Source organism: Battus philenor, unplaced genomic scaffold, assembly GCF_028537555.1.
Source record: "Battus philenor isolate CCGP_79_NKW_IND1 unplaced genomic scaffold, ilBatPhil1.0.hap1 SCAF_7, whole genome shotgun sequence".
Taxonomy (NCBI): domain Eukaryota; kingdom Metazoa; phylum Arthropoda; class Insecta; order Lepidoptera; family Papilionidae; genus Battus; species Battus philenor.
In genome coordinates this window covers 7,755,300-7,779,060 of record NW_027181737.1, presented here as the reverse complement: position 1 = coordinate 7,779,060, position 23,761 = coordinate 7,755,300, and the positions used below count along the sequence as shown (strand labels likewise).

General features: G+C 30.9%; 4 protein-coding genes across 6 annotated transcripts in view; 2 read left to right on the top strand and 2 right to left on the bottom strand.

Annotated features, from left to right (window-relative positions):
- Positions 1–13,177, top strand: part of LOC137930900 (uncharacterized) — a 40,681-nt gene extending 27,504 nt beyond the window's left edge. Inside the window, exons 3-5 of the mRNA XM_068774252.1 lie at positions 7,954–8,119; positions 9,934–10,055; positions 10,584–13,177. Of these exons, the coding sequence (XP_068630353.1) occupies positions 7,954–8,119; positions 9,934–10,055; positions 10,584–11,312 (1,017 nt within the window). The 3' untranslated portion in view covers positions 11,313–13,177. The remainder of the gene's footprint in view (positions 1–7,953; positions 8,120–9,933; positions 10,056–10,583) is intronic.
- A 308-nt stretch (positions 13,178–13,485) lies between these two features.
- On the bottom strand, positions 13,486–20,042 carry LOC137931277 (cytochrome P450 302a1, mitochondrial-like). 3 transcript variants are annotated; one of them, XM_068774708.1, is made up of 8 exons: positions 20,013–20,042; positions 18,275–18,506; positions 17,316–17,500; positions 16,632–16,833; positions 16,097–16,256; positions 15,050–15,298; positions 14,442–14,648; positions 13,486–13,715 (listed from the first exon to the last, which is right to left on the bottom strand). In XM_068774708.1, exons 2-8 carry the CDS (start codon positions 18,439–18,441, stop codon positions 13,602–13,604), a joined length of 1,284 nt encoding a protein of 427 aa, XP_068630809.1. In that variant the 5' UTR covers positions 18,442–18,506; positions 20,013–20,042; the 3' UTR covers positions 13,486–13,601. The 3 variants fall into 3 exon arrangements, with proteins under 3 accessions (XP_068630809.1, XP_068630807.1, XP_068630808.1); XM_068774706.1 differs by lacking the exon at positions 20,013–20,042 and adding an exon at positions 18,910–18,989; XM_068774707.1 differs by lacking the exon at positions 20,013–20,042 and adding an exon at positions 18,774–18,812.
- Positions 20,043–20,402: 360 nt separating this feature from the next.
- On the bottom strand, positions 20,403–21,705 carry LOC137931278 (tRNA N6-adenosine threonylcarbamoyltransferase, mitochondrial-like). The gene has a single exon (XM_068774709.1). It carries the CDS (start codon positions 21,652–21,654, stop codon positions 20,404–20,406), a length of 1,251 nt encoding a protein of 416 aa, XP_068630810.1. The 5' UTR covers positions 21,655–21,705; the 3' UTR covers position 20,403.
- A 271-nt stretch (positions 21,706–21,976) lies between these two features.
- On the top strand, positions 21,977–23,522 carry LOC137931084 (uncharacterized). Its single transcript, XM_068774483.1, has 3 exons — positions 21,977–22,063; positions 22,156–22,514; positions 22,848–23,522. The coding sequence occupies exons 2-3, from the start codon at positions 22,294–22,296 to the stop codon at positions 23,209–23,211; spliced, it is 585 nt and encodes a 194-aa protein (XP_068630584.1). The 5' UTR covers positions 21,977–22,063; positions 22,156–22,293; the 3' UTR covers positions 23,212–23,522.
- The last annotated feature ends 239 nt before the right edge of the window (positions 23,523–23,761 follow it).

Below are 23,761 nucleotides of genomic sequence, written 5' to 3'. Positions count from 1 at the left end.
TGATGTAAGCTGGTGTAGGTAACAGACTTCACTAGCTCGAGACGGAGAAGTTTATTTAATGTGTACCTATAAAAATAAAGATATAACCTAGTATAAACTGTACTTCGTACGCAATAAAAGTACATGGTTTATTTATTAATTATTTCTTTTTATTATATTTTTACGACCCTCAGTAGGCACACGACGCAGGAAAAGAGGAGGATTTTAAATTCTATTATTAAAAGCAATGTAATTCATTACTAATATATAGATATAGTAATTATAACGATATTTTATATAAATATTGGTCTTATTATTGTTAATAAATAAAATAAATACAAGTATAACCGCATTGTGTTTTCCTCAATTGTAAGTAATTACATTAATAACTCTACTTGCATAAATAGTTCATAAAAACAAAATAGTATGTATTCCATGATATCTTTTTACAATGAACGTGTTAAATTATCTGATTATTTGTTATATCAGCTTTGATAAGAATCTTTTGTGAAAAGTTTTTATAAAAGAAATAAATTGGCACAATGATTAATTATGAAGAACATTAATGTAACATATATTTAAACTATTGTTCTTTGTGAAACGTTTCCCCGGTTTTAGCGTTATGAGGCAATATACAAACATAAAGGAAATTTAACGGAACAAGTAAACTTAAAGCTAATTAAAAACATAATTTCCTTTTAATCAATATCCAAATAGTTTGCAAATGATTTATTTGACATGTTAATTATTAGCAAGTAGAATTTACGTGTATGAACTATCTATTTGCAAATGTTAATTTATTCTATTAGCATGTATTATGGGTATATTTTCCCATTGGTTGGTAAACTTGCGGTGTACAATTACGTCAACAGACTTTCGTCGCGTGAGAACTACGACGCATTGTGTCGCATAGAACATCACTTTCATTGTTTCCGGGGAACGTGTGTTCATATCAAGAATTCGCCCAAGCCATCAAAAAGTTTTTTTTTTCACTAATTACTTTGATATATCGCCATTGTTGGGCACAAGAACCATTGTTTACTTATCTTTATTTTGTTTTCTGCGAAAAATTTTTGTCCGGATTTCTATTTGCTTCTCCCTTTTAATTGGTTCTTAAATTTGGTAAACAGTGTAAATGTTTCATATGACTCATCAAAACATTTAAAAATTTTCTGGCGATACCTATAGTAAGGGTACCCTTCCTATGAAAATAATAGAATGAATATTACACTTCTTTTAAGTTATTAACTATTAATAATAGTTAATGACTCTTTTGTTTCCGTTATTCAGTTGTTCAATAGATCATTATTGCTTGATAAAGTTCCTCAGGGTATAATAATAGTTGCTAAATAGTGAAAAAAAAAATTCACGTTAGAATATTATTTATCTTAAAAGTTATTTGTACACGCAAGTGCTTTATTTTTCTTCCATGTTTCAGTACCTCTTTAAATAAATTTCGGAACAATGACTCTTTGTAGCAGCTAAAACGGAGTAGTAATTCCTTAGCCGGAAAAACAAATTACTCAATTTAAATTGTCCCCATAATGTAAATCTAGCCTTGTGAACATGACATCCAAGGTTACATTACGCGTGCAATGCGGATTTGCTTACCCTACGTACCCACGCACAGTAGGTGGCGCCCACGGACACGGGATTGCGCATTACCAAAGTTGCTGATAAATAGACAATTTTAAACTTAACGAACAATGAAGGCTTAATCACATATCTTAAATAACAAGCATATTATATTACTGATTTATCGAACCGATTACTCATTGTTAATACGAGTGATTGGTTATTGGTGTGAAAGTTTAAAAGAGGTGAACGTACAGTTCAATTGCTGTCAATAAACTTATGATACACCCTATCCAAAATTCAATGGAATGCAGAAATAATAACTAACGTATCGATATTGTGCATTTAAAAATATATTGTAAAAAATCGTTTCCAAAATAACAACCTATTAAATAATTAAATATTGTTCGCCAGAAATTATTTCCCAACTGCATTTCAGTAGAAAAAACTAAATAATGTAGCATATTTTAGAGTGATTGGAAATAGGTGCAAAGGCTTTAACACTTTTTGCTGACAAATGAGCTATACATTCAACCCTTTTACACCTATAACCAATCTTTCAATCTGTATAGATTAACAAATTCTATAAAAAAACATTCGTCTATATTTATATCGATTCCCTCACGTGTTCAGATCAAAATGCGGTAGATTCCTACGTCAAGTTCAATTATGAACTGAAATCTTTTCTGATAATTGTTTTACAAAACACGTACAATGTTAAATGCGACGTGTATCTGTTTGTTTGTATGACTATAGTCCTTTTTCTTATTAAGTTGTTTATTTTTCTTACTTGATTTGAGTTAACTATGTGGAAATATTAGAAGGCCCGGAAAGTAATGTCGTTTCTGTCGACATATATTACGGAAAAACCGATTGGTTTTTACCGCTCCAGTATTGAAAATTTGTTTCCTAGATGACAAAAGGCTGTTGATAACGAAGGCATGAATTTATTGGTGATTACAAATAAAAACTTGTTAAAAATGTAGTCGTGTGAATTTAAACTTAAGAAAGCGAAATTACTTTCCGAACCCCTAAAATATGAACAGAAACAGAACTTATAAATCATTTCATCAAACTTTCAATAGTATAAAAAATGTAAATATTATTGCTATCGATAGTTAATTTTTTTAAATAGTCTATAGTTAAGCATACGAACTACTTTTCGCCCCACCTACTTAATTCCATGTAAGCTGATCTCATGCTTTAAATTATCGACAAAGCCTACGCGTAGTTTCGATTACTAAACGTAAATTAATTTTATAATGCAAATAAAAATCTCTGACCGGAACGTAAAAAATCGTATCATCACCGGTTCATCACAAAGTATGCGATTAATTCAATTGTATTAATAATTATATTTCTTTAATTTGAACTATCCTGTTTATGTATATCTGTTAAGCGACTTATTGTCGTTGTTTTCTAATAGATCAGTTTCTTGAAATCAAAAAAATAAAAAATAATTTTTCTTTACGTTCTTTTTATGGAATTCGCTTGCAAATCATCATAAACTAGGACTCGTGAATTACCTAAGAACTCCATAAATATATAGACAACGCTATTACCACCGTCACGTAACTGCTGCTTATCGGGCCTACGACTTATCTTCTCCCATGTATGGTAACGGTCGCGACACGCCTTGACTCATACTCTGAGCTAACGTCACCCTTATAAACTCCACTTTAAATTAAAGGAAAAATGTATATTTGAATCGTGAGTAAATTTTTAGCAAGAAAACAACACATTCTTTACTATTTTAGAAGTAGAATGGAAGAGGTAATAAAAACACGCAACCTGACTAAACTTGTAGCATCGAGATGTCAAATTTAAATACAAAATATCTTTATTCAAGTAATTTAAGATTTTTTGTTGTAAGCTACCACAGGCTCAGGACGCTGATCTTCTGAGATGAGCGAGGCCAGAAACTCAACACCTGTTCTTTTTAAACGGAATTTAACAATATTTGATGTATACATTATAATATCCACCATTTCGTTTAACTTAGAATTCTAAAATATTATAATAACATTTATTAATAGTGTACTTATAATTTTAGATTTAAAACTAAGTAAATGAAGGTCTAAGATATCATATGGAACTCGCTGGCTGTCTACTAAATTTATGGATAGTATAATACACCTTTTGTATTGCTTTTACTCCGACAAGGAAAATTCTTCAATCTTATCTTTCCTGAACGCCAGGCGAATTTTTCATGTTTTGATTATTCATTGTTTTTAATGCGAACAGAACAATTTATCTGCGTCAATGTTACCGTACAAGTATTTATATGAATAGGCTAGCCTAGTTTATAGCCAGGTGACGATGTAAAATTATAAACAGTACTTAAAATATCAAGACCTTATTTTACAAGATATTTTCTATAGGAAATTCTTTACGAGACCTACGTTTACTCGTATTATTGAATACTAATTAAAATCTTTCATTACGTTCTGGCGACGCCTTAAACTAAAATTGATATAATATTAAAAAGTTATATTCACACAAATTGTCTACGGTATTGTGTTTATTCACGTGAATTATATCCTTTTTCTTTCCAAATAATTAATAAATATAATTCATGTCTTTGTAATTACTGTTGCATTTTTGTAGTTTATTTTTTAATGTTCACCATTGTAAATTATAGATTAAAGACCAGATTAAATAAAACTTTGTATATATCCCAGCAAGAACGATTTGTTACTATTCGTTTCGGTCGCGGAATATTTCAAATCCTACAGTACAGTTTTTACTACTAGCTATGGTTTTTACATGCATTATACCATTGTTCAAATGTCTATTTTTCTTTTGACGGAATTAGCGTAAAAATAACAACAGAACTGTAAAGAATTGTAATTTTTATGAACGTTACTAATGAGATTTTTTGGTCGTGCTTCTAGCACGATTTAATTTTTCCGCAAAAAATTCCAATTTTATTGAAAACTTATTACATAAAAACTTAACTTTATAATATACTATTCTCCTATGTGTCAATTCTTTTGCTAAATGTCAAAACGGATTTATTAGAATACTTAGTGTGTATTAAGAAAGGGAGCCGTATTTAGAGTAAACCCATAACTTATATATTTTGTGATAATCGACGTCATTAATTTTATAACTAGAGTGAATTATTGTCAGGCTAAAAAGTGAAGCGTAGAAATTTCGTTAATTTTTCCTATTTCTGGACTGACGTTAATTTAAAAAAACGTAAAATTACGTTAATAAGGACATATATTTAAAAAAAAAGAAATAGTAACGATACAATGTTAATAAAAACAACTATGCGCTTTCCATTAACACATTTTCTTACATAAGGTATCTGGTAGCAGATTTAGGTTTTATATATCATCATTTTGGCCACGTCTACATGCAAAACTACCGTTACTTGTTTCAGAGAACCTGCAACCCTCGACTGAAACAAATTAAATCTCTGTGCCAAATATAACATTTTTCATTTAGTTTTGATAATATAAATCTACCAACAGAAACCCTTTACAAGTTGCGCGAAGTTTTAGGCTATGGAGCATTAGTTTGATATTTTTATGGCGATACAAAAAAGAGTTAAAACCAGTAATACATGCGTTTGTAGCCTGGACAAAAATACCGTAACCTTTCATAATTTCGGTACAATGAATTTGTCGTAACATAACAATTAGTCACTCCCAACAATGACGTATTGTTAACAATACAATACCACTGCCTTACTGACCGAAAGCTCTAAATGGTGAAGCCAAAGTAAATGTCAATCGTACCTATGGAACTTTAAAGGCGTGCTTAAGTCTTAAATCTTTGTATATATAATTAAATTGTACCTGTATATTCAGTGGTCACAAAGTAAATTAATTACTGCGGGCTTCTCAAAGTCATTAAATTATTAATTTGCTACTGCTGTAATTTTGAGTACTAGAAATCAATAAAATGCATAAGCCCTTCTAAAAATAACACAGAATTCTCATCTTCTCGTTCTTAATAAATTACTTTGACCTATCATTTATTTATTAGGAAATATGTTTTAATATACATAATATCGTAGAAGTAATCTTTTTAGGTATTAAGAAAACATGAGCTTATCTGCGATTTGTTTTCTTGTCAGGAATAAACGTAAACTTTTGATGAATCACATAGCATCAGATAAATTACATCACGTTCGTTTGTCTGACTCATTAAAAATAACCTACAAAGTCTTAGAAACCCATCACTGTGCTATTCTTTACCGAAAATTTCGTCACAAAAAATCATATCACACTTTTTAATTGTTATTTAACACGCGTAACTGTTTCTATCTATACCAATGTGAATTAGTGGAATAAGTCTAATCCAATATCCATGTAAAACGTTTCCGCATAGATCCTTAGTTATCAGCCCACGTATGTTCCCGAGGCTATTATGGCACCAACCTTGCAGGTCGCTGTTTATGAATACTAAAATTGATATTCTAGAAGAATAGTCGCTGTAAATACAAGTAAAGCACGCATGTGTACTGCTGACTTGCTTCCTTGTATTTTCTAACTTACAAACATATACGTACACAAAAAGAAATATTTTCAAACTTAAACACATCAGCTTAAAAATATAATATCTGTTAACACAAATTTACATTCAGAATATTTGATTACAGATTCGGTATAATGACGTATTCTATATTTATACAAGTGTTTACAGAATATAAATTTAAGGGAGACTTAAAAATCGCAATCTCTTAAATAATCAAAATAAAAAGGGTCTTTAAAAGCAAAGTAATAATTCACAGCAGGCGGTGATTATACAAAATGGGTTCACATACACATTTACAAGTGATTAACATTTAATTTACATATATTAATGTGATGAAAATGTATACTTACATTTTATAAATGCACTTTATGAATTGTGACAATGTCATGAAAAGGTTATATTAAATTATTCCGCATATGTAAATATAACCGTTATATTTGCAATAGAAATAGTCTGAATAATTGTATTGTTTCCATGTGTTTTCATTACGTCAATACGGCCTTCGGTGACTGGTTAGTATCGAGCTATTGTTCTGAAAATTGTATGTTCCGTCTCTAATTCGAGGCAAAGCTATTGTCTCCCAACTCGTTGTCCGATTTTACGGCTAATGCACATCGAGAGACGATGAAAAACGAGACCAGGGTAAAAAAATACAACGTAGATGACCAAGGCGTGCAAGTTTTTACATCAATCTCTGAGAACCTTAATCTTCACTAATTACCGTAATGTTTTTAGGTTTCTTTAAATGCTAATGAACATTCTTAAAATTATAAATATTTACAAAAACGGCATTCCATTGTTTTATGTGAAAATAGTCCCTAATTATTTTCAATGTTCCTTGAAACGTGCATGAGCGGGAAAATCATAACTTTAATTCTAAAATAAAATACAAATACAATATACAGCTTAAACGTATTTACGTTGATCAACTTTAGAAGTAGTTTGTCGATATTTTTATACAATTGTGAAAGATCTTACTGGACGCCAGACAACAATGGTAGAAGGCATAAAAACCGTCCCTACTGACAGAAAACTTATTATTTTAATTCAATGCAAAATAAACGAGTTACTTAAATACATAACGAAAGTTTCGTTATGAAATTTATTTTCGACTGTATTATTTATTTTACATTATTTTCCACACATCGACTTGTTGTAAGTTTTATGCATTTTTATTGATGAGTGATGTGATTCATTATTGTCAACATATTATATCGATCGAGTCATAATTCGGCCCTATAAAGCGCTAATTAATCAGAATACCGTATGCGTAACAAGTAACAAACGAAACCGACATAATCTTTATAGGCTCTTTTGGATACACAGTCACTCCATGGTCCGTCCAGCTACCCTAGAACTTAAGCAGCCTGCCAATATGGTGAAACGGATTATCGGAGCCGTAGCTTAAGACAGTATCTCCAATCATAGTATTTGCAAAAAGGTTCTTATTGAAGTATTTTCACGTTCTGGTATCTCAATCATAATCCGGTATAGTGACAATTAATAAACAACATCCGTGAAAAAAAAAAACGACAGTGTATGATGTAATTTTTGTTTTTGGAATTCGGTAGTTAAATAAATTCCACAGGCTCAATACCCACATATTCATCACATTCATATTTCCAATACACGTTTTAATGGGAGTAAATTTATCTTATATTGCGTGTTATAATCAAATAATATCATCATATTGCAGATATGTGTAATTTAGATCGAATATTCGATGGTTACAATCACGCGGAGAATTAACTGAATATAGAATTTATTTATCAGAACGTGTGAATTATTTTTTTTTGTTTGTCCGATTACACATTAAAAACTGGCACAAAAACGTTTAAAAAAAATTAATGGAAATCATAATTAAAATTGTTTTATCGTATATTGCCTGTATTAATTTTCACATTCGACCAGGTGTGGACTTGCGGCGCTTTAGCTGCGCTCGATGGATACAGCCCGCAGCAGGACCCGGATCAGTTCCATATACAGACTGATGAAGACGATGAACGCTATTTCCTTTACCAAACTCACAATGGCCAATATCGCAAAGAGAGGAGGCTAAAAGATGGCTCGGTCGTTGGTGAGTAATTTTTTTTATTAATATTATTTAATTTTATTTATTTAAGGTGACAACAAGACAGATATCTAGAATAAGACTGCAAATGCTAGTGTCAGTATTCCAATAAAGAATTTTCGTGATCTCGGGAATATACCTTTGACTTTTTTCACTAATCTTCCACGAAAACTCTCCAATTTGAAAAAAATATATACATGTACGGGTCTTTCGCTATTCCCGGTTCATCATTATAATTTTGTTAACTTAAATAAACGTACTTAGAATGCGTTTATTGCTACCTTTTACAAGTTACGGTTATTATAACCTTATTCTCCGAAGTACACTTACTTTGTAGTGACTGCCCATTAACAATAAAAATAACTGTATAAACATTTAAAACTTTCAATAGTAACAGTAATTAATTTTATATTGTTTTAATCTAAGTTTTATTTTATTAAATAAAGTTTTTGTTTTATAAACTTTACTGCAGTAGTACTACATAAAATTTTTTTCACTTAGTAAGTTATAAAATGGCAAACTTATGTTCATCGTGACATTAAACATTAATTAAGTAAGTATTTTAATTATCGTGAGATCACAGAGGAATCGTAAAATTATGATTATTTTTCTTGGGTTGGCAGCTGTTCTTCAGAATAAAAAGATACTATTTATGCATACGTTTCTACGTTGTCCTTTTATTAATATCCAGTAAAATTATGAAAATAATATTATGTATATTGTGTGTCTGTAACAATTTAATTTTTTTCATAAATAAACAAATTGAACTTTTTCATTGCTTCTATTTTGCTTTATCATTCCATATAGTTAAACAATTATATTAATACGTAAAAAAAAATTAGAATTGGTATTACAGCTATCAGTTTAAATGAAAATTTATAAGACAAACTTAATGCTAAAAGAATTATCTCCTTAAAGAGTGTAGACTCATATAATATAAAAAATACCAAGAAAATTAAGTAACCAGAACTACATAATTAATAAAAATAGAAAATAATAAGTATATAAACATTGTCTTTTCCGCCCATGGACGCCTTTTGCAAGGTATAGGCCTCATTCAAAGAAATCTATGGGGGGCATATACCTAATAGCCACGCTTGGCAGTATTGGTGATCGCAGTATGGTACTCGTATTACAATACGCAGAGGACGCTGTTGCTCATCCTCTGGAAACTTGTTTGTGAACAGTGGCAATCCTAAATAATTGATGCACTTAGTGTGAATTATTTAAGATTGTATCCCGAAAATCGAACCTGGGACCTACGATCACAAGTTTTATAATATATTAACATATTTTATAACATATTTCTCGTGGTTTGGTAATTAGTCAATGAATAAGAAAAAGAAAAAATAAAGAAAACATTTTTTTTTCTATCATGGAAATTTTTTAATGCCAATTACAAATACTTCTTAACAACTAGCCTCATTCATTAATAATTTTTACAAACAAACTTGTATAGACCACAAGTGATGTTTCTTATTTTTTGTATTTTTTTAATTTATAATGATAAAAATACTTTTAAGTAGATACCTCATACATTTTGAATTTTTGATGGTATAAACAGTTTTCGCCCGATGTCCTAATTCAATAACAGTGGCAGTGAGCTATATTTACCCAAAGTGTGCCTTTCCCGAGAATCCATGCAATTGCTCCTTTATCAACTTCAAATAATATCATTTATTATTTTTTATTTCACGTCTCTTATGTTTAAACTTATCGTTAAATAGTTAATTTTATTAAGCTATTAGATTATATATATTCCAAAATTAAATAGATTTGGTTTTATTAGCTTGCTCCATAATTTTGTTACATATTTTCAGGAACAACTGGTTGGGTAGGCGCCGATGGCTTCCTGCGATTGCAAGACTACATTGCCGACGACCAAGGATACAGAATTTATAAGTCTAAAACAGTTTACGTCGGACTGAATCGTCCAATTGGAGTATGTATTCATGTATATATTTTAATATCGTTAACTACTTTTTTATCAGGATCTTGCCCGGACCTATACCCTGGTGTAATTTTTTATAATAAAACACGGAAACATATACCTCAAAGACTATACTAATATACACGTATCATATTTATATACCAATCAATGAAGCATACTTTTATGAAGTATTCTATTAACCCAGTGCTAGTGCACTAAAAACGAGTGTTTATATTATTAATAGCCAACATAGGTGATTAGATCATTTTTCTGTCCTATTTCAAATAAATACTCTTAAACTTGATCTTAATATCACTATGTGTTTAATTAAATATTAAAAATATTTACAGTTTAATATTACAATTTTTAAAACAAGAGACTTGTATGTAAGTTTAATTAATTTTATTTACTAACTATATACTGATAGATATAGATACAATTTTGTTTCTTTCGTCATTTACTGGTATAAATTAATGTATGTATATGAGAAACACACATCTAAAATATAGACATGGAGAATAAAATATTTGTTGTTTACAGGAGTCAATAAAAATTGCAAAAACTGCTCCAACTGATTCTGGATTCAACATCACACCAGCGCCACCACTGCATCGCTCCAACCCACCTACTCGAGGAAGTACCACGACACAATCTCCATTACCTTCTTCTACCACGGCCAGCCAGCAAACGCAATCCAACACAGATGAAATTTCAATAACGCCCTCCCAATCATTGTATCCTACTTCAACACCGCAAGTCGATGTATCCCCTAACTCGATCGATATATCGACCTTGTATAATCTAAGGCCCACTGTACCACCAATCACTGCTGATGAAGCAGCACAATCTCCAAACGCTAACAATTATGAAAACTCAAACACGCTTGATGATCATTACGTCGCCAGTGACAGCACTCCTTACAGACGTTATGACGTTTATAATCCTAACTCATACAGACACGCCGACGATTGGATGCGTCGATATCAAAGCAATGTTCGCATTGGTGATGGATATACGCCTCAATTCCCCGGGTACGATGGTGTAGCTTACAGAAGAAACGGATTCCGCTATTACCTCCCAAAACAATATCACGAAGAAGCAACACAAGATACTAATGAAAGGATAGGAAGCTTTGGCTACGTCGACCCGTTTGGAATTCGAAGGGTTATTTATTATAACACGTCACCCGAAGAAGGATTTCAGATACGTAAAAACAACAGATACGTTGGTCACGACGCGACGCCTTATGATCCCCGACCAGTTCAATGACTCTTGTGACAACTCTATGAAGTGAGTCCAAGTTACCTCTTGAATATCAGTATTGATAATTTACAAAAAAAATTGATAGAAGACGAAACGAATGAATCTCGAACGAAATTTCTTAGCCAACATTCTGTGAAATATTAGCTGGCATTAATTTATAAAAAGATAACTCTAATTTATTTATTATTTTTACTAAAGAATCTTTCGTATTAATAGAACGCAACGCCTAAAACAATGGCCTTTAGTTCAATGTAGGTGCCATTATATTTATTCTAATGTTATGCTATTGTATCTATTAATCAATTATTTCGACTAACTATTTTCTTAGTTTTAGGCTTCAAAACATGTGTTGAAAGTTAGTGTTCTTACGAATTATTATTAATAAAGACGTTGAACTTGGACTATCTCGATGACTTATCAAGATGAATTACTTATATGTTTATGCGAAGGCGTTTTATTACAAGATCCATGGTATCCATCATTATGAATAATCTATTATGTCTAATTGTGGCCATATACGAATAAAGTTTCTTTCATATAATCTGAATTGTAATTTATATAAAGATATATAATCAGATATCAAATATTAGGCATGAACGTATATTAAAAATCCTGTTTAAGAAAAATTTTAAGAAATCAAATTTAAACACGCTATTACACGGCAAGTAATATTATCTACGTATCAATTTTTCTTAGTTGTTTTAACAACATCTTTACAGTTGATAAAACATTCCGTCCTGTACTCTTTGTTGCTGGATTTTCCAATGTATTGGTCACCGTTGTTTGTAAAACGCCATGTTACGGAAATATAATAATGAATATTAGAAAAATCAAACAAAAAAACACGTCTTGAACGAATATTACCTGTAAACGTCTCTTTAATATTCCAATGGGATTAAATGCGCAATTTCTGGGATTACTTCTGTCCGGCGAATGAACAAAATTGTTATGAATGTATAAGTTTTCAAACATAAATTAAGGGTTATATGATTAAATTATTACCTTATTGTTACTAACTTTGTTATGTCGTCAGAAAATGTTGGATGCAGGCAGCTTACAAGCAGCCTATAAGAAATCGATGGGGAAAGCTCATGTCCAGTTGTGGACTGCCTACCTCTGAAATGATGAGGTGATTTTTACTTGCACCCATCTAACGGAAAAGTAACAAAAGAAAATCAGTGGTTTCTGAACGCTTTTCAGACGATTATTTCAGCCGATGGTCATCCACTGCTAACGATCATGAGCTATTTCGACGTAATATTATGTATTAAGTTTTTGAATGTGAACAAAACGTTGGGAAATAAATTCCTTTAAAACAATAAGTATCATATGACTAAAAAACAGACGAACGTTCTAGTCGTGTCGTCAAGATAATATATATATGTATAAGGATTTTTCTATAATACACAGCCAGGAGTCAGCAACCCTACTATAACGTTCCCATTTTAGAAATTTCTAGCTCTTATGTTCGGAGAATAACATATATACGTATAAAAATATTGTTACAAACATATCTGTCAAATAAGTCTTAAAAATGTTCACTATTTGATTAAATTAAAACGGCCTAAACAGATTACTGATACCTGCTACAGATTATAAAAAAATCTTTCTTACCCATTTCTAGAATAACTATATATTGAAACAGCTTATACTTGGTGTAAGATAAAATATACAGTCGATGCGAATAATTTGTCATTAATAATTAATAGACAAACAACAAAAGTAATTTGACTAAAACAACTTAATGACGACTTGTTGCAACGACTGAGACTGGGGACATATTTGTAATATTAGCTTGTTAAATATTGTTAATATAAATTAACATGTATATTTTAATATTATTAAACATTTAATCAATTGTACGTCTATTGAAATTAAGTTAACATGTTGTAATAAAAATAAAGAAAAAAAACATAATTCGAAACTATTATTCAGAGTCAAATAGACCCAAAACTATGTTACTTCTGCCGCGTATTAAAAAAAAGCCAGTGTAAACTCAAAGGATTGCCTCTGGTGACTAAAATATTACATTCTGTAGTCATAAATAAGTCAAAATATGAATTATCAACGACGGGAATGATTACACCAAATAATAATAATTTCACAAAAATACTTAGGAAAAAATTAAAAAGCTCTAGTCTATATTTCTATTGAAAAAAGTTTAATGACATCTGCAACAATACGCATACATAAAAATTTAAACAATATATTAACGACAGTAGTATACGTAAAATGAAGTAATTTAAAAAAATAACATCTTTTAGTATTGCTATAACAATACTGGCTACGTTTTATTTACTCTTGTCTGGGTATAAAAGATAGGTTTATCGGTTTATCGGGCTTGTTAATAAGTAATGTTTTAACGCCCAGTTCTCCTCCCATCCACTTCATTTCAAACCCTCTTACAAGCTGAAATGAAAACATTGAATACAATTAAAACAAAAATAAATAAGAATACATAAGTGTATTTCTAAATTCATTAATGAAAAGAGACAACGAAGGTTTATCACAAAAACGTTAATGTTCCAAGATTAAAAAAATGATATCAAACGTATCAAACAATATAATATTCTGTCATCAGCATCATCGTCTCAATCACAGGACATCTACTGCTGTACATATATCCCCAGAGATTTCCAATAGCACCGATTTGAAACAGCCTTCATCCTGCGTCTTCCAACGACCTCAATAAAATCGTCTGTCTACATTGACATCTTATGCTGCGCTTGTCGATCCGTGATGTCCTGTTGAAACGATGATGGCGAAGACAGTAAATGAACTGTTAAGTGACTTAGATGGACGCATCAACGATGATGGCGAACCACGGTTCGATTAGTGGCTATTGTCGGATTATGCAATTCTTATTACTTTTGAAGATGGTAAGCGTATTGCTTCGTTGCGTAGAATTTTGTGCATTATATGACTGGTTAGTATTTTAGTGATTCAAATACTACTAGGTAGTATAAATTCCTATAAGGTGAAGTCAAACTCATGTCGTCAGGTTTTGCCAAAAAAAAAAACTTTCAAAGAGACATTAATCTAACAATATATTATCACAATAATAATTTATTTCTATTGATATTAAGCCATTTATTTTCACTAATATATCTATAGTAGTCAGAGAGTAGAACTTACACGAATAAGAGTAATGGACATATTTTGTTCAGCCAATCGCCTAGCAATACACGATCGCGGTCCGAATCCAAAAGGAAGGCTAAGAAAAGGATGTATATTCTCATAATGTTCAGAACCCCTAATCCAGCGATCTGGTTTAAATACCATAGGATCTCTTACATATTGCGGCAATCGTGACGCTACCATATTTTGTGTCACTATTACTGTCTGTAAAAAATATCATTAATAATAAATAATTAAATCATAAATAGCTCGTTACTATGTAAAATTAAATTTAAGAGATTTTAAGCACGAGGTTAGTGTTACTTAACTCTTACAAGAACTATTGTAAAACATGTCTATCCACCTACACATCAAGACTAAAATATGACATGTTAGCAACGAGTCTTAAGTTATTTTGGCCACATTGCAGACAATCAGATAACCACAATAATCTACCAGTTATAGGGATTAACGACAATTTCTAATACTAATACCCTGAGGAAAGCGGTAGACGTAGAAACAGCTGATCAACTATTTCGACAAGGCGTTTGAAGACAGATACAAGATTCGGCGCTAAATAAAACGATTACTACATAAAACATGTCTCCGTTAAAATTCATACTTACCCCTTCTGGAATAAAATATCCTTTAAGAATTATATCTTTCTGTAACAAACGGCCGACACCAATAGAAACTGGATTAAGTCGAAGGCTTTCTTTAATGCAACTTCGAACATAAACCGCTTTAGCCAATACATTTGACGTAAGCTCCGACTCTTTCGTCGGCAGTAGGTTAGCAACTTCCTCGTATAATTTTTGCTGGCATTCTGGATTGCGAGCAAGATGATATAAAGCGAAACTCGTTGCATAAGCAGTCTAAAAAATAAAGATCATATTTAATTCTGTAAAATAAAAAAAACACATGGATTTTATAAACATAAAGTAAATTTTTTTAGATCCTTAGGAAAAAATTAAATGAAAAAATCTTGTACTGAAATTAAAGTGATAACAAGAATCAAATGTCATGATTGCATGCCACATTATTCGGCTATAACAGTGCAATGCTATACCTTTATAGCTCAGGTTCGGCCCTCTCGGGTTTCCTCGAAAAGGAATGCTAAACGCACAGTTATAGCACAATTTAATGTTTCCACTAGAAAGCTCTTATACACATTCTCTCAACTATACTTAAACCCAGTGAATCCATATATTTCAACTGGTAAATTGCAAAAAACCGGTTAGTGTGACTAAAAATACTCATGCTACTATTTCATGAATTAAGGTGTTGAGCGTAAAAGCGTATTACATTTATAAATAGCAGCATAAGATATAAATAGAACTTCATTAATAAAGTATTCTCAACCGGAACCGATGTATATAGATAGCAGAAACAAGCAGGGATTATAACTGAAATACAGAATTTTTTGGCACACTTCATGATGGTAAATATACTCGACGAATTGGTAGACTTAAAAATTATTTGTTAGATAAACTTGTTACTTCATTAAAAACCCATTGATGTCTTAAAAAAAAGCATTTAGCCTTCACATGGAAACAGTTTTATTGACTAATATATATATATTTTTTTCAATTTAATAAGACCTGTATCGTTTTGATTCGCCATAAGAATACGCAACAAAAACCCGTAAAATTTGTCGAGTTTCACATACTGACCGTATCTATCGCCGCCATTAAAATATCCACCATCATACCCATTATATCTTTCAAGTCCAAATTCGGTTGAAGTAGAAAGGAATCTAATAAGGAATTATTTTCAAAGTTTTCTCTTTTGTCAAAAAAGTTAAGTCTGTTTAATAAAATATCCCTTGAAACTCTGAAAATACATAAATTACTTTCATAGTTTATTAGGAACATGAGCCAGGAATCTTTATTTTAAAATAAAAGCATGTACATTAATGAAAAGAAGAAAATTGAATGTAAAATGGATTTTCTTTTTGTAATTTCTTGACACTAATTATTTTACTCGTATTTGTTAAAAATAACCTGTTATGATTTTGAAACATAACATACATTTCTTTTACTTTTTTTCTAACTCAGAATTCGCGCTGAATTCTAGTTAGAATTTTAATAAAGACTACTATCCACATTATACATAGATAAAGCAAGTGTTACGAAAAAGAATGCAATTAATTTAAAAATGCCACATATTTAAAGGTTTTTCGAATTCAGCATCTATATTTATGCTTACTTTTCCAAGTACTGTTGAGATTCAACGAGTTTTTTATATAGCGGTGTCTCAAACATCCTCCAAAAAATTCCCTTATCAAGCTTCATTATGCCACTGTTGGAACCGAAAGCAGCTGCAATCACTTTGCTGCTACGAGAATCTGGCTCTTGTTCGGAAGAAGTAAAACTATTAAATTTTTCTTTGAATGCCACAACTCCTATCACTGAAAAACAAAGTTTACAATAAAAATTCTAAAATCACATTTGAAACTTAACTTTAGTCAAGACCCCGGGGAGATCACTAGGGGAGGCCAATGCCTTGCAATAGAAATTTATACTATGACAGAACGATAGTAAACTTTCAAAATTTAGATATTTATTCGTATAGAAAAAAAAATTACTAGATCTAATTTTTGGGAGGCATTTTTTTGTAATTGTATTAATTCTCATAAACAAAACACAATAATTTTTCTAATTATAAAACATAAAACATGCCGAAGACGAAGTTTCACTTCGTATAATCTCCAATAAATGTATAAATAATAAAATTAAGAAATAAAAAGATAAATTAGCGCGCGCATCACCACAGATGCTTTTCTCTTTCGATGGACATCAGTCTTCTTCTAAAATCATGTGTAAGAAAACTATAAGTTACTAGATTTCTCAGTACTTTCCTTATATTCTATGATACTTTGATAAACCGTACCTTCAAGGTTAAGTCTATTGAGATATTTCAAAAAATCTTCTTTGTGCGACAATTTGCTTTTCGTTATCCACTCGACAAATTCTTGAACAACACCGTCAACACATTTAACATATTGTTTAACATTTTGTGGACCCGCGAAATTTTTTTGAAAGGTACTGCGGAGGCGCCACCATTCAGGACCATTTCTGGAAAATTAGACACATTATAAAACGAACGTAAATGACTCTGGAATAAAAACCATGGGCTGCAACAGCAGCGTAGTACTGCCACCGCAAGATGGAAAGACGACCCTCTTAAGGTCGTCGGAAGCTGCATAATGCAGACCGCTTACAACCAAAACCCAAGGTTTTGGAAATCTATGGGAGAGGCCTACGTCCAACTGTGCATTTCCTACGGTTGTAAAGATGATAACGAAATGTAGAATATTTAAAACATCTTAACTTTAGGGGATAAATATGGTCTATCCTTATTTATCTTAATATTTGTTTAATTTTACCTAATATTGATCTTATTATAAATTGAAGTTTTTACCTAATTGAGACGCCACAATGCATGACGGACTACAGCTACTCTTATGATAAATATATATTACGTAAAAACCTTAGCGCCCTCATATGTATTACAGCAAACAAACAGTAACAAAATATAGTGAAATTCATTTACAGATAAAATTTTCTAAAAGGCGCAGTGACCGAACAAAAAAATAAGAAAAAATTTTCGAGCTAGATTTTATTTACATTCAAGTCTATCAATTAAAAAATAAATGTATGTTAGATTTGTATATAGGCTATAAATGTTAGGTTATGTAAGAATTAATCTACTAGTTATGTTTATAATATAATTATATATACTAATAATCTAATACCAATTAATAACGACTACACAAAAAGAAAAAATCTGAAATAAAACCCGAATACTAGGGATGGGGATGGAATATTGGAATACTATTGATACATTACGTGGATAGTAAACCGCCGGTGTTATACACGCTTGGTTTGCTGAGACGATAATGAAGCATTGCAATATGACTTCGCCGTGCTGGATAACGATCATTTTGTCGAAATACTGCTTCAATAAGGTCAGGCTCGAAAACATGAAGTAAATTTACAACAGGAGCTTCCTTCATCAGGCCGCCGTATCGACGCCAGTTTAACCACGCATTCTTATCAAGAGTTTCTGCATTATAATCTCCTAAAAATAAGACAAGTTTAGATCGTGTCTGTCTCTCTTCTCAGCTTGTTAATCAATGTTTGTAATAACAGCCTTAAGAGCCTATAGTTTAGTGTCGAATTCATTGCCTGCTTACGAATGTCAAAAAACTAAAGTATAGATTAGTCTCACTTAAAAGGTTGAATACGAAGACAAAACTTTGTTCAAGGGACAACTTAAAAATAATTTATGTAATGAACAGTCATACGGCATAAAAATTATAATGTTGTTGCTACTTGTAAAACTCACAAATTGTCGACAAAGTTCTCTGATACACAAACATCAAAATATTTTCTATTAGAGTGCATAAGAAATAACGTAAAAATCTAAAAATTATCAAATATTTAAAAACTTGAACTGTCCAATTAAATTATTTTCTACTTACCTACGTATGGCCAATATTTGTATAATGTTCCAACTAACGGATAGCTTTTTGGGCCTGGAATATCGTTAAAATTCAAGGGAATTCTACTGCTTGTGCATTGCTTATTTAAAAATCTTAAACCATCTTTCAAAACAAAACACTCATTCTTAAATCGCCTCTTGCATTTTAAGACGTTAATCTTACAGATTTTAAACATTATTCGACTTTTTTAACCAATCGGCGCTTACGTATCGCACGAAAAACAAAATATTACTGAGCATTTGATTACAAAATATAGTCGGGCCGTAATAAGATGCACATAAACAAGCAAAACAAACTGAAAAAGCAGATCAAGTCCCGGTAACTTGAATATAAATGATGTTTACGTTGTTGAACACCCCAGAGATATCGATTTATAATTTTGCTGAACAACTATTAACATTTTATCTTAGTACATATAAAAGTTTATGGGATAGGGACACATAAAAAGCTAATATAATTAATTTTACAGTGACGTGTGATTAAGTCGTTAGTTATTTTTCTAATTGGTAATTTAGATGAAAACGTTTTATTTCGATTTTGGGCAAAAGTCAACACAGATTGTGAAGCGCGCGCTAATGAAGCATGTGGGTGCTTTTATACGTATATGCTTTTTATATAAATGTGCTTGTTATTGAAAGATTGTAATTTTTTAAACTTGAATCACTAAAAATGCTAAATTATTTATTGTTGTAGTCTAATATTAAGAAACAAATTTCATTTTATTTTTAGTTAATTTTTGACACGGTCGTAAACAATGTAACCTCGAAGCATTAGGTTTTTGTAACCATGATTTGCGGAAAGTACCAACATTTTTAGGTACAGTAGGTTCAATAATTTTTAAAAGTTGGTTATCTTTCACTAGAAAAAAGGTACAATTATACAATTGAGATGATATTAAGTGATCCTTCAACCAAATAGAGAATATTGTCAAATGCACCTTTAATGGAAGATCCATTAAAGCCAGTAGTAATTGGACATATTCTCCTGAATTGTGAACAAAAGCATTAACTACAATTTTAATGTGATAATATACGAAACCATTTCATATTAGTGTTATATTACTCAGCTTGTTATATACTTACAATATATTACTTAGCAGCTTTTGTGCAGTTATTACTTAGTAGTTCAGCATAGTTGTTTTAATGTTTTTACTACTTAGTTGCCTATCTTCATTGCTGAAAGATGTGCCCATCTTGGAAAGCTTGGTTGAGGATTCAATAAGTTCTCAATAAATCTCAAAGATAACACTTTTAGTAATTCTACTGAAGTCTAACATTTAAGAAAATTACACCATACCCATTCTTTTATTGAATTTTGGGGAAATCATAGTTAACAAAGATAAGAATTTTGTCTATGAACAGACATTTCAAAGAAATTTTCTCATGTGTTTTTATTTTATATTTAATGTAAAACAGATATATGAAGCTAAATTTCAAAATATTATATAACATATAATGAATAAATAAAACAAATTCAACATCTGACTTTTATTTTCATAGATTTTATAGGTATTCTTGCTTCTGCAACTTTGGTTATGAGACTTTCACCTAATTGACAAGTACCTTCAATATCCAGATGATGTAAATTAAAAACAATATCCGAACATTTTCTCCACTTTTCCAAGCCATTCCATGCTATCATAACACCATTATCTGTACATAATTTAGGTTTTGGTCTATATATCTCATAATTATATTCATGAGATAACAAGGTAAGAGCTTTAAAGATGTAATTGTTACATGCAACTCCACCTGATATAACTAACTGTTTTTTTTCATTTGGTATTAAGTTATTTTGCTGGCAAAACTCCATAGCCCTTTGGGTTCTATGAACAAGATGTCTAGATGAGGCCATCAGTGTTGCGGCACATAAGTCATTTACTTCTGGTATTAAATTATCTGCAATTATATTATGCTCTCTTTCTTTTCTATACAGATGTAAAAGTACAGATGTTTTTAACCCATTAAAACTAAAATTACAATCTCTGTAATCAGCTAAAGGTAATGGAAGATTGAATAAGTGGGGATTAGAAGCTTTTAATGCAGCTACTTCAATAGCTTCTCCTCCACACATTTCAGAATATTCTACAATGTTCCTTAATTTCATTCGCCTAGCAATTTTGTCAAACATTTCTCCTGGAGCTATGTCTATACTTTCACCGAGCAGTTTAAATTTTGTGACATCTTCAACAACAGCCAATAAACAATGTCCACCAGATATCAGCAATGTTAGATATGGGAAACTAACATTATGTTCCATTCTAACAACTAAAGCATGTGCTTCCATGTGATGTATTGGAATAATAGGCTTGTTGCACCTACGAGCTAAATGTTTTGCATAGTTCATACCCACTGTAAGACTAAGGGGAAGACCAGGTTTTAAAGTTACTGCTATGGCAGTAACATCATTTACTGACAATTTGGCCTGTTTTAATGTTTTAGTTACAACTGGTTCAACGAAATTTGTATGTAAATCACGAGCGATATCAGGTATTATACCCCCATTTCGTAGATGAATTAAATTCTGTGAAACTAAAGTCTCAGCTAATAATTCCCCTTCACTGTTTATAATTGCACATCCCGTATCATCACAAGACGTTTCTAATCCAAGTATATAGCCATCACTATATTTTCTTTTGATAAAAGAGAATATTTTTCTTTTGCAGTAGATATTATATTTAGCCTTAGTACTGTGTGTAAAATTACTAAAACGTGACGTAAACATATTATTTTAATAAATATTTCGTAAAGTTAATAATTATAAACAAATATAATACGTTTTGTCAAATTGAATTTGACATTAACTGCTTCAATTTTTTTAAGTCTGAGTAATAGACTAAAGTACATTAAAAGCTTTAGTTGACGTAAAGAATTATTAACATACGAAAAATTTTAAAACATAATTGTGTTTAAAATTCTGTCCGAATTGCGGATACACATTTAACATTTAATTGATTTAAAAAATCAATGCAAGGAGGTTTTTATTAATAAAAAATATTCTAAGCATATTTGCGCATTAAGTACCATTACAAACCACACGGTTTTGATCTTCTTTGATCAACATGTATAAATCAATATGATGTTATGAAATTTCACTCACGTATCTTTACTTTGTTTTTCTTTAGTTTGATATGGTAAAAAAATACTTAAATTTGTAGTCTGTGTGAAATATTTAACAAAAATTTTAGTCTGTTTTCGATTGCAATTGAGTAAATTTTCTTTGCAGTGTTGACTACGAATAATTAATGTTAAAGGCAAATAACAATATAAATAAACACCTAAGGCTTGCCAAATACTCAGCAACGTCGTAACCTTGTAAATGTAGATCGGCGAATTATATAGTGCACTAATTATTCTCTCAAACATGGATTTTTTCGAAAAGATGTATGTTCACATCAAGCGGCAACTTTCCAATTTACCAGGGGCAGTTCCAAAAACTATTGACTATTTCAATAAATCAGTCCAAAGGATAAGAATACCACCTTTCACGAAAGACAATGTGTTGTTTTACTTTTTACCAATGCAGGGCCTAGTCAGTTACACAACTTTGTCAGTAAGTGTGATGAACCCACATTTGATGGTCAGGTTTGTATTTTTCTCAGTATAAATTTCTTCATTAGCTTATCAAAGACAATTATTTCTCAAAGCATTGCCTTTTAGATTTGTCACCATAAAAAAAAAATAGAGATTGATTAGAACTTTATTAAAATTACCACTTTTATGTAGATATGTTTGTTTTATTATTTTTTACAGATATTGTCTGTTTTATATTATAAAGGAAAGCAACAAAGTTATTAAGTCATATCAACAATTATCACCACATCTTTAGATTATAAATATTTTTCCCACTGTTCTTACCCTTATTAAAATCTTAGTAATAGCTATTAAATATTTTGTGATTTTCTTTGTTTATTCCAGATTATTTCCAAGGCGTGATGTGACAGATATATTATTCCTATCATCAGGCTGTGGTGCAGGACTTTGGCTATGGGCAAGACCACATATTGCTACAGCAGCACCCGCAAGACGTTTCTCCTGGGCGTTCCTTGGCGGATGCCTCTGGCCTTTGGGCTCTATATTTCTATGGGCTATCCTAAGGAGCTCTGTAGGTCAACGACCTGTTATTGGCACAGTTCTGGGTATTGCTACAGGAGCAACTCTGACTAATATTGCTTTAGATTATTTCAATTATGTAGAACTCATGTTCTGTGGTGAAGTACGGCTACCTGAAGAAACATACAGTCCTAATAGTGACGATGAAAAGTATGACATTGATATATAATTATATAGAAAATTGATCATTCACTAAATCATATGCAAATGTTATTTCATATCTATTTATTCACTTTATATAGTTGGTGTTGACTGCTTTTATTTAAATGTCTAGTCCTAAGTAATAAAAGCTATGAACTTTAAATATTTTTTATTAAAATAGGAAGTGAAGAGGTGAGTTCTGTGTACATTGGAATTCCACTGATTTGCCTTTCTTTAAATTACATGCCCTATTGATAAATGCAATTTCTTTGCTACTGTTACATGAGTTTTTAATTAACCCTGTTATTAAAATAATTCTTACATAAACATAATTTTATCTAAATCACCAGACTACCAGTAACTTAAAGCATTAATAACCCTTCGGGACTATTCAAAAACTTGTTTAAAAATGTTTTTTGTATAATAATATTAAAGTGTGGTATATGTTAGGATAATATAAACCCATTAACTGATGAAACACTTAAAATATGGCATGGTACAAATTGCATTGCTTTTATACATAAAGACAATGATAAAAAAATATGTGGTACCTACATATACCAACCGTACTGAAAGGG

Bases quoted from the DNA above. Each gene is read 5' to 3' on its own strand.
- LOC137931277 (XM_068774708.1), bottom strand. From the start codon at position 18,441: ATGAAGGAAGCTCCTGTTGTAAATTTACTTCATGTTTTCGAGCCTGAC. The intron at 16,257-16,631 runs GTAAGCATAAAT...ATGTATTTTCAG, and splicing joins TCTCAACAGTACTTGGAAAA to AGTTTCAAGGGATATTTTAT. The intron at 15,299-16,096 runs GTCAGTATGTGA...TTTATTTTTTAG, and splicing joins TAATGGCGGCGATAGATACG to ACTGCTTATGCAACGAGTTT.
- LOC137931278 (XM_068774709.1), bottom strand. From the start codon at position 21,654: ATGTTTACGTCACGTTTTAGTAATTTTACACACAGTACTAAGGCTAAA.
- LOC137931084 (XM_068774483.1), top strand. From the start codon at position 22,294: ATGGATTTTTTCGAAAAGATGTATGTTCACATCAAGCGGCAACTTTCC. The intron at 22,515-22,847 runs GTTTGTATTTTT...TGTTTATTCCAG, and splicing joins AACCCACATTTGATGGTCAG to ATTATTTCCAAGGCGTGATG.